The sequence below is a fragment of the Podarcis raffonei genome, chromosome 13 (assembly GCF_027172205.1).
Source record: "Podarcis raffonei isolate rPodRaf1 chromosome 13, rPodRaf1.pri, whole genome shotgun sequence".
NCBI lineage: Eukaryota > Metazoa > Chordata > Lepidosauria > Squamata > Lacertidae > Podarcis > Podarcis raffonei.
In genome coordinates, this window is record NC_070614.1 from 19414817 (window position 1) to 19426220 (window position 11404).

Here is an 11404-nt window from a genome sequence, read left to right on the forward strand (position 1 = left end):
AGTGGCAGCAGGAGGCCCCATTAGCTAAAGTGGTGCTTCAGGTTAAGAACAGTTTCAGGTTAAGAACAGACCTCAGGAACGAATTAAGTACTTAACCTGAGGTACCACTGTACCGTCCTATACCTGGGGGTTTCAGGGTGGTTCACAGAATAAAATCAAGATATAAAGCCACAAAATACCTCATAAAAATAAAAACAGCAACCCAATACCCCTCTCCCCAGAAAAAACACATTTTAAAAGGGCATAGGATATGAATTGGATCAGCCAAAGGCCTGGTTAAAAAGGAATGTTTTTGCCTGGCACCTAAAGGTGTATAATGAAGGCACCAGGTGAACTTCCCTGGTGAGAGCATTCCACTTGGAGGGTCTGCAGCAGACAAGGGTATACTCTTCCGTGGCACTGATTCAATTTCTACATTAGTGATTTGGGCATGAGTGCCAATCCTGCTTTTGTCAAGAAACAGTACCATCTATGTTGATATTAACAGTGGTATCCATTTAGTCATACTCAGAGCAGACCCACTGCGATTAAGAGGCATGACTTACTTAGGTCCATTAAGTCAAACGGGTCTACTCAAAGAGTATAATTTAGTTGGCTGCAACCATAGGAGCCAACTCCTAGGGGCCGAAGTCCCTTTGGCCGGCCCCCCCAATAAAATACTTGAGGGCGCCCCAAAGTTGATGAGCTTTGCCATTCAAATAGTGTGCGTCTTGTGATCGATTAAGCGGGATGCGGCTTATCCGCCCCCCTCGCAATATTTTATTCAAGTCGGCACCCTTGCATGGGTCTCATTTTAATTTTGAGAAGCGAGTGCTTTCTTCATTTCTCCCCCCCCCCCCACCAATTGCCCGCCTCCAGCCCCAGAAGCTTGCAAAGGACTCAAACCCTAGAGCTGCCCGTTCTCTAGAAACCCCCTCCCCCCTGTTCTCTGCTCCCGGCGCGGCACGTTGTGCGGAGATCCCCGCGGCAAGCGCAATGTCGGCGTGCGTTTTTACGCGCCAGACTCCTTTTGCGCGTAGCGGCGTTCTGGCGGGGTTGCTTCCTAACGCGCCAAGGTCTCCGCTTCTCCCCGCTTCGCTCCGGAGGAAGCAGGCGCACGTGGACCAGCCAGCCTTCCTTATCGGAGATGGGGATGGCGAGAAGCCCGAAGGCGGACGGCGCGATAAGCCTTATCTCCCGGCCGGGCTCGCTCAGTCGACCGACGGAGCTGCTTCTCTAATCAGGTGCGGGAGGAGCGGAGAGGCGCCGCCGCCTGCGCTCAGCCACACGTGGCCCGGGGAGGAGGGAGCCCGATGGCGCGCCGCTCTCGCTCAGAGTTGGGCACGTCGAGGCTAGTAGGACCCGTCGGGGTTGTTGGAGGCTGGGCAGAGAAGGAGGAGGGGTGGGGGCGCAGAATAGGCCAGGGCACCACTGAGAAGTAGGCATGGGCGTATAAATCAATAAATAAAGTCAATAAATAACAATACTTAAAACTAAAAGTGGAAATTGTAGAAGGATAGTTTTCATGAGCACAAAAGGAAGATAAAACAACTGTTGAGACATTCAGTCCAAAACTGCTCATGGGCCAAGAGGACCCTCCCAAGCACAAAAATTATTGAAAAGCATTGAAAGTACTCAATTAATTGAGGTTCTGCCCTCCTCCCCCTTATGAAAGCTTGCTTCCCACAGTGGTGGTATTTTCTACCTGTGATTTTCCAAAAAAGTTCAACAACTACTTTAGGGGGTGATCTAGAAAAAGCTTGACAACTTTGGCTGCCACCCCCCTAAAAAAAATCCTGGCTACGCCGGTGAATCTGCGAGACAAGAGACATAGAGGATGGTGACAGGTGAGTGTCCTGCCCCCCCCATAAATCCTGGCTATAGCCATGGAAGTAGGGGTGCCAACTTGAATAAAATAATGGGGGGGGGGAGGTAAGCCCTGCCCCACATAATCACATGATGCGGCACACAGACACCATTTTAATGGCAATGAATGTTCATCACCTTTGGGGGTCCCAGCCCCCCCTCAAATATTTTACTGAGGGGGGCCAAATAAGGCCTTTAGAAGTTGGCTGCGATGCTGAGAAGACTTGGAAGGAGAAAGCCCTATGGAAGAGGGTCTGTCTGGCTTGCAGAAGCACTATGCATTACCATCTTAAATAATAATAATGAATAGCAATAAATGCTTGGAATAATATTAATAATCTGGAAAGGACGCCAGCACCAGAGTCTAAATCACCTCACTTCACTACCAGCTTGGGGCTTGCAACCCCGTCCTCTCTGAAGAACATGGAGACGCTCCTACCACCTCCTGTTTCCCACACAAACCTCTCCTGCCTTGCTCTCCATCAGCAGGTAGCTTCAAAGGTAGGCAGCTTCTGGAGCTGGAGTTTCCACTGAACTGTGGCTATCTCCAACTGCTGATAGACTTGCAGCCTCCAGGAATGTGTTGAATCTCTTTTTGAGTCATCCAAGCAACCTCTTGCAGCAGCAGAGTCCCATCAGTTTTGCCAGCCCTGAAGTGCTTTCCTACGGTTATGTCCTGATCTCGCCGTCCATTTATTTCATTGGGTGATCGCTAGGTCTCGGATTAGGAACAAGGAAGGGTGCGGGGGAATATCCACTTTTCCCATGCTGCCTCTGAGCATGCGCAAAGTAAAATTCCCCCTCAAAGGCAGTTTCGCATGTTCAGAATTAGAGACAGTGGTTTGAAGGCAGAGGTTGTATCCTGAATGGGTCCCAGTACCTCTGTTTTAAGAAACTATTAATAGAAATTAAACCCTGCTTGCTTGATCATCCCAGATGCGTGGGGGCTAGCTATGGTAACACAGAGGTGGCAGAATGGCAACATACACATGCTCAGAAACACTCTTCACATAACCCACAACTAAGCCTTAGCAAACCCTGAGGCTGAGCCCCATTTTACATTAAGTCCCAGGGCTTCCAGAGTTCTCCTGGAACTCTTCTGAGACCAGGTGCACAGCCTGGGAGTCATTTTGGACTCACAGCTGTCCATGGAGGTGCAGGTTAATTCTGTGCCCAGGGCGGCTGTCTACCAGCTCCATCTGGTACGCAGGCTGAGACCCTACCTGCCTGCAGACTATCTCGCCAGAGTGGTGCATGCTCTGGTTATCTCCCGCTTGGACTACAGCAATGCACTCTATGTGGGGCTACCTTTGAAGGTGACCTGGAAACTGCAATTATTACAGAATGCGGCAGCTAGACTAGTGACTGGGAGTGGCCGCCGGGACCACATAACACCAGTCCTGAGAGATCTGCACTGGCTCCCAGTACATTTCTGAGCACAATTCAAAGTGTTTTTGCTGACCTTTAAAGCCCTAAACGGCCTCGGTCCTGTATACCTGAAGGAGCATCTCCACCCGCATTGTTCAGCCTGGACACTGAGATCCAGCGCGAAAGGCCTTCTGGCAGTTCCCTCATTATGAGAAGTGAGGTTACAGGGAACCAGACAGAGGGCCTTTTCGGTGGTGGCGCCCGCCCTGTGGAATGCCCTCCCATCAGATGTCAAGGAAATAAGCAGCTATCCTATTTTTAAAAGACATCTGAAGGCTGTTTAGGGAAGTTTTTAATATTTAATGCTGTATTGTTTTTAACACTCGATTGGGAACGCCAGAGTGGCTGGGGAAACTCGGCCAGATGGGCGGGGTATAAATAATGTGAGGGCGATCTGGCTGTGACATCTGTCACCCCATTGATCGCCAGGGTTGATTCGGCTGATCTGGCTGGCTAGGCGGGTGTCCCCTTCCTCCCTCACCGCTCCATGTGCATCCCTCCCGAAGCTGCGCACTCAGTGGAAGAGGACGACCATCCCAGATAGAAGGAGTGTACCGTTCTTCGGTCAAGGGTATACGATAGCTGCGCTCCCCTGCTAGAACCTCCAAACAAGCTCAAGGTGCCAGCTTTTAAGTGCTGGCTGCCAGGATGACCCCCACGTGCCCTTCTGGTGCTATGATCTGTCAAAAGTCTCCCATCGCTCAGCGGTCCAGCAGCGACTGCCTTTGATAGTCAAAGTGCCTGGGTTTTGGACTTGGGCCATGTCAGAGAACGGCTTGTTCCACGGATGCAGGAACTTGCGAAGACAGCAGAGGAATGCGGGGCGACAGCTTGAAGCACTTCCTACTCCTGCGGCTGTGGCTCCAGCAGCAGGCAGAGCTCTTGCCAAGAGGAACAAGGACTGGCTAGCTGCAGATTTCCCCTAAATGCCAGCCACCGGTGCAAGAACGAACCCCAGAGCTAGTTTGGGATTTTGCACGGCCGGATCGGCATTGTAGAAGAATAGCTGGGTTCTTGCTGGTGAAGCCATAAGTAAGGCAGATCTGGGCTTACCTAGTATGTTACAGTGCTTGGCAATTGCAGTTAGCATACCCTCCAACGTTTCTCCAATGAAAATAGGGCCGTTCTATTCCATAATAGGGATGCGGGTGGCACAGTGGGTTAAACCACAGAGACTAGGACTTGCCGATCAGAAGGTCAGCGGTTTGAATCCCCACAAAGGGGTGAGCTCACGTTGCTCTGTCCCAGCTCCTGCCAACCTAGCAGTTCTAAAGCACGCCAGCGCAAGTAGATAAATAGGTACCGCTCTGTTGGGAAGGTAAATGGCGTTTCGGTGCGCTGCTCCGGTTCACCAGAAGCAGCTTAGTCATGTATACCTGCTCCCTCGGCCAGTAAAGCAAGATGACCACCACAACCCCAGAGTCGGCCACGACTGGACCTAATGGTCAGGGGTCGCTTTACCTTTACCTTTATTCAATAATAATAATAATAATAATAATAATAATAATAATAATAATAATGCTCCACCCATCTGACTGGGTTGTCCCAGTGACCTTGGGCAGCTTTCTGAGAAAATATGCAACAGTGATTTTAAGGAGGTCAACAACAGCTTCTTAAGAAACGTGTTGAAAGAAAACATCAAATACTGTAAGCATGTGTGATACAAATCCTAAAAAGCTGTATAGCAGGCATAGGCAAACTCGGCCCTCCAGATGTTTTGGGACTACAACTCCCACCATCCCTAGCTAACAGGACCAGTGGTCAGGGATGATGGGAGTTGTAGTCCCAAAAAATCTGGAGGGCCAAGTTTGCCTATGCCTGCTGTATAGAATGACAAGGAAACGAACTTGGTTTGTGTTAATAAGAATTCCTGGCATTATATTTGCAATAATAGTCTGGAATTTTGTTTATTTGTCACCGGACAAATCTTACTACCCAGATTTCTAAGTGGCATTATACACCCCCCCGCCCAAGAAATTAAAGAAGTTTATAGGATTGAGAAGAGAATATTGACAAAAACATTGTGGAAGAAAAGGGAAGATAGTTTTCCATATGTGGTGGAGATATCCATGCAGAAATCTTATGGGTTATTCATTTTGTGATAGGTTATAATCTCCTAGGTACTTCAGAGGCCCTGTTGTTGGGTGGAGTTTTTCAAGATTATGTAAAGGAGGGACTTTCAAGGCATTATTCAATATTTCCTGGTTGCAGCTAAAATATGATTGACAAGACTCTCTGGAAAGATGTTAAAATCCCCGAGGTGGAAACTAGGTTGTTGAGAATTTGGGATATTAGAGCTGCTAAGAAGGCAGCAAATTATGTTAAATTGAGAGAAGCCGGAGTTTTTACCGATGCTTTTGTTTAAAACGGCATCTGTTTCATTGTCTTCTGAAAGGAGATCCTATCCCGGACAGGTTTTGACTTTCAGTGATACGGTGTAGATTTAGGAAGAGTGAATGTTTGGATTACAGTAAGAACAAAACAAGGCAATAACAGTAACAGACATGCAGTACAATACGTAGTTTATTTTTGCATGGAAGCATTTGCCTACATTGAAATAATATATTGTACACTGCTTAAAGTGGTCCAAGAAAAGGACCACCCTTTTGTTTTCTAAAAGTTGGAAGAGAGACAAAATGTAAGAACATATGAATTCTTATTCAGGGTGAGATCTATCATCTATCTATCTATCTATCTATCTATCTATCTATCTATCTATATCTATCTATCATCTCTATCATCTATCTATCTATCTATCTATCTATCTATCTATCTATCTATCTATATCTATCTATCTATCTATCTATCTATCTATCATCTATCTATCTATCTATCTATCTATCTATCTATCTATCTATCATCTATCATCTATCTATCCATTTATCTTAAGGTTACCAGATTTTTTCCAATGAATCCGGGGACACTTTTCAACTTCAGTGGATTTTGTCAGGGGACTGTCCCTGGGAAACAGGGATGTCTGGTAACCTTAATCTATCTATCATCTCTCTATCCATCCAGTGCTTTTTTCCTGGGGGTATGCCGGGGTACACATACCTCTAAACATTTTGTGGATCTGAGTTTGGCCTCATTGAGGGGCAGTACAGTGGTACCTCGGGTTACAGACGCTTCAGGTTACAGATGCTTCAGGTTACAGACTCTGCTAACCCAGAAATAGTACCTCGGGTTAAGAACTTTACCTCAGGATGAGAACAGAAATTGCGGGGTAGTGGGAGGCCCCATTAGCTAAAGTGGTGCTTCAGGTTAAGAACAGTTTCAGGTTAAAAACGGACCTCTGGAACGAATCAAGTTCTTAACCTGAGGTACCACTGTATTTCAATATGAGTGGGAAAATGAGAGTACCCCTAAACATTTTTTAAAGAAAAAAGCACTCTATCTGTCATCTTTCTTTCTTTCTTTCTTTCTTTCTTTCTTTCTTTCTTTCTAATCTCCATCAAACCCTGCGCACTGTCTCTGATACAGAGGCTAGGCACATGCCCTCTGGTAGCTTACAACCAGGGCAAAATGGAGACAGCCACCACCTATCATTTTCCTCTGGCTGGTCTCTGGGAGTGAATGCCAAGGCTTCACTTGCTAATTTCCTGCATTTATCTCGATTTCTGCCCGTGCTATTGACTATAGCAGCTTTCCATGAGCGTGAGCTTCTGTGTTTGTTATGCATCGCATGGCGGGGAGGAACCGAGCAGCTCAGGATCTCACTTCCCAACCTCCTCCCTGTGTTTCTGTCGCTTGCCTTGCCTTATCTTCCTCGACACCCCTTTCTGCTCTCTCTCTCTCTCTCTCTGCTTTCCAAACACTCTGCTATGAGACCTCTTAGCCTCCTCTCCACCATTCAGCCCTGGTGTTTGCTGGTCCTTTGCCAGGCTCTCAACCTGACCCAGATGAAAGAACCATCGTTCTCCTGAGCCTTCGCTGCAAAGCAACTGTGACCTTTTCCCGCCGGCTTGGAATCCTGAGAAAGGACTTCACTGGCAATTCCCCTCCCCAAAGCAGTTTCAGCTCAGTTTTTTTAAAATGGACCAACACACCTGCTTTTCATATGATTCCCTCCACCTCTGGGCTTGCTGCTGTCTTGACCATTGCATCATGGTTTCGCTGGGTACAAAGTGGTGATCTTTTCTGCATAAACAGATGGTCCTTGATGGCATCTGGAATCAACTTATTTTCTCCAACCGTGTGATGGATGGTGAGGTCAGTGGTTGGCCATTTACTCAGCAGTGCACAAGGCAGGTGCAGGAGTGCTCTGATGGTGTTTCCTGCTTGGCAGGAGGTTGGACTCGATGGCCCTTGTGGTCTCTTCCAACTCTATGATTCTATGATTCTAGGTGCTGGCCAAGGTTGCTTGGTAGAATCAGAGAATTGCAGAGTTGGAAGGGACCACGAGGGTCATCTAGTCCAACCCCCTTTTTCGTGGGTTTGAGCCCCCCTTTGCCCAACCTGGGGCTCAAACCCACAGCCCTGAGATTCAGAATCTCATGCTCTACAGACTGAGCTACCCCAGCTAAGTAGAAAGCTATGGTCATTTGCATAGGCTTACAATACACTTTTGCATTTAGCTTGATATCTCATGTTTCAGGATGGGCATTGAAAATAGGCTCCTGGGCTGAGCCCTCCCTCAGATGGAGCCATGCACAAATCCAATTGTGGAGGGGGAGGGGAATTCACCAGCAAATCCTCCTGGTTTTTCTTTTATTTGTTTATTTGCTAACAAAATTGATATGCCCACTCGGGTGCAAAGTTGTCTGGGCCTCTAATGCAAACATGCTTCCAAAATTCCAAACGGTTTATCTTCTCGTTTGACTCGCCACCCACACCCACTTCCTTACACGAGATTGATTTTGAGATTATTGTTTTTAAGGGATGTGGGGTGGGGGTAGGGGGAGGAGAGAGGAAGATGTGAAGATACTGAATTTAAGAAACTATTTGTAATCTGACCCCAGGTTTGCCTACCTGGGAGAAAAATCCCACTGAACACAAGGGGGCTTACTCCAAACCTTCAGGTTTTGTTTTTTGTTTATGAAAGATTTTCTTGATTTACAAAAGTGTGTGCAATCTCTCTCTCTTGTATATATTTTTTCCCCATGTAACATTTTTACAAGTCAGTTTCCTTTGTTGAGACATTGGGAAGAAAATGTCTCCTTAATCTGAAAAGAATTGTGCAAAATCTCTAGCACATGACATGGGATCAGCCATTTTGGCATTCTCTTTGGAGCCTTTGCCACAAACTCCCAGTCCTACCTACCCACTCTCCTTAGAACCTCTTTCCCCCCTCTCTGTTCAGTGCCTGCCAATATGCATCTTTTACAAGGCAACTTTCATCTGCAAAGGCCTTTTTATTGTGCTCACAGTAAGCTCACCACACGATTCTTAACGTTCCCATTTCACAGATGACGGAACTGAGACCGAGGGGCTTCTACGAGCCCAGAAGGCATGGGCCCAGGAGCCCAGAGGCGAGATTTGAATCTAGGCCTCTCCCACATTGAAATCCAGCTCTCTAGCTTACCGGAACGTGAGTGCCACCCCACCCTCTTCCCTGTGAAGCTGGGATCCCATCGAGGAAACGACTCACCTTGATAAGTTTGCAGCGGATCTGGGCCGAGACCATGTGGCTGTTGCGCAGGTTCCCCACGCGGAACATGAGGCATAGCTTCCCATCTCGCTTGGAGATGACCGCAGCGCGGCTGAACATGAGAGTCTCAGCTCTTTTCTTGGGCTGGGACATCTTGATGAACATGCAGCCAATGAGGAAGGCGTCCACCACCGAGCCCAGAAGCGACTGGAAGAGGAAGAGCACGATGCCCTCAGGGCAGCGCTCGGTGATGTAGCGGTGCCCGTAGCCGATGGTCGCTTCTGTCTCGATGAAGAAGAGGAAGGCCGAGGGGAAGTTGTAGACGTTGGCCACACAGGGGTTGTGCCCGGGGCTGTGCCCGTGGTGCATGTCCAGGTCTCCTCGCAAGTAGGCGATCCCCCACCACATGGAGGCCATGACCAGCCAGGCCACCGTGTAGGTCAACAGGAAGATGAGCAGGTTCCATCGCCACTTGAGGTCCACTAAGGTGGTGAAGAGGTCCGTCAGGTAGCGGCTGTTCTCGCTGCCCAGGTTGCCGTGCTGGACGTTGCAGCGGCCGTTCTTGTCCACAAAGCGCTGGCGCTTCCGCCTCGCCGACGTGCCCACCACGGCCTGGTATTCATCGCCGAACTTCCTGCGCACCACTGACATTCTGGTGGTGAGGAAGAGAGCTTGCCCTGTAGGCTTGGCACCGGAGAGCAAAAATCGGACTAGATAGCCGTCTCCACTGCACACCCAGGACTTAGGCTTGTCTCCTCAATTCTGGATTATCTTCTCGGTTAGCTGGGAGCCAGCTTGCTCAGTGCATGGTCTGGGCTGAGCGCCGTGGCAGGCGAGGTTGGCAGATCTCTGGGCTGGTGTTGGCAGGGAACCCACTTCCCTTGAGCTGGTTCTGGACCTGTACGCCGTGCTGGGTAGCAGAAGCTGGACCCCGATGGCCAGACAAGAGAGCCCGAGTTGGGTTGGCTGCTTAGGTGGTCACTTTTGTATTCTGGTCATGACTGATGCCAGGATGCTGGCTGAGTTTGGGTGGTCCGTTTGCACGCTGTGTGTGTGTGTTTCCTCGCTGGCTGCGGGTGGCAGCACCAAGGTCCGGGCTGGCAGGGCACTACTGATGGTCACCCCGGGGGTTTGGATGGGCACCGATTCTGCCCGCAGGAACCGATTCCGACTTCTGCAGACCTTTCTGCCGCTGCTGGCGAGGGTCGTCCGGGTCTCTCTTGGGGGATTATGAGAACTGACCACACGCACACGTGGCTTCACTGCCTTGGGTTGGGATGTGCGGTCCACACGGGCTGCCCTCGAGGGATCCCTGGCTGGATCCTTTTGTTTTAACCGCGAAAAGCAGCCCCGCCCCCCTGGAAGCGGGTCCCTGCCCCCGGGGGCCTGCGCCCCGCTCCGGGAACCTGCCCCGTCGTCCCGCCACCTACCTCGGAGGGAACTCGCCACTCTCTTGGCAAAGGACGGAGCCTCCCCGACGCGTTGGGAGCGGCGTCTTCTTTTGCAGGGGAGGCTGGGCGAGCGCAGCGGGCTGCCTTCTTGGATCCCGCGGGCTTGAGCTGCCTGGGCAGCGGCGATCCGGAGGGATGGAGGAAAGGGAAGAAGGAGAAGAGGCTTTGCAGAGTCCTCCCTCTCTCTCTCTCTCTCTCTGCCACCCCCACCTTTTCCCTTTCTCCTCTCCAAGCTCCTTCCCCCAGCGCGCTGGGATCAGGAAACTTAAACCTCTGCGGAGGTCCTTAATTCTCCAGCGCATCCAGAAACTGGGCTGCTGTTGCTGCTGCTGCGGCGGCGGCGGCGGCGAGGGCGAGCAGGCGGGCTAGCAGCTCGGAGGCGGCTGCTCGGAGAAGTCCCCGCTTTTTGCTAAACGTGCAGGAAAGCGGAGCTGGCGGAGAGGGTGTCGCCGCGACGCCGCCTGGCGGCCGCCGGAGCCCCTACGGCATTCCTCTCTGCGCGCCTCTCCCCGAGGCTCCTGCGCGCAACTACCATCTCTCGCGTCTGCCCGCGTCCCGGTCTTTGCGGCGGCTCCCCGCGCCCCCCGAGCCGGGGAAAGGAGCCCCTCCGGACAGTGCCGGCAGCTGCCGCTGCAAGGAGCCGCCGACTGAGCGCGGGAGGCGGGCGCTTGCAGCGGGGAGTGGCTCAAGTCCCGGCGTAAAAAAGGGGTCGAGAGGAGTTGGAAGGAATTAATTCGGATTGAGGTCTCTCTCCCCTCCCCGCAGACGCAGAGCAGCGGAGACTGACGCCTGGGCTGGTGAGGTGAGAGGGGGCGGGACCCGCGGCTCCTCCCATTTCCTCCAGATCCCCCCCCCAAAGGGGCTTCCCCCAAAAGAAGGAAAGATATATGGGAGGTGGGGGTCGTGCCGGAGGATAAAGAGGTCCAGGCTGAATGGGAGACCCAAGGGCCTCTGAGCATGAGCAGAGTGACTTCCCTCATCGCTAAGCACCTCTAAGGGCTTCTGGATCGAGTGGAAGGGCTCTTGCCCGAGGGCATCCGGGATAACCGCTTTGTTGAAGCAAAACGAGTCAGGGTCTGCTTCGTAACGGGAG

General features: G+C 50.7%; 1 protein-coding gene across 1 annotated transcript in view; it reads right to left on the reverse strand.

Annotated features, from left to right (window-relative positions):
• LOC128399872 (G protein-activated inward rectifier potassium channel 1-like) overlaps positions 1–9546 on the reverse strand; it is a 29537-nt gene extending 19991 nt beyond the window's left edge. The window contains exon 1 of the mRNA XM_053361688.1: positions 8861–9546. Coding sequence (XP_053217663.1) covers positions 8861–9511 — 651 coding nt within the window. The 5' untranslated portion in view covers positions 9512–9546. The remainder of the gene's footprint in view (positions 1–8860) is intronic.
• Between the last annotated feature and the right edge of the window lie 1858 nt (positions 9547–11404).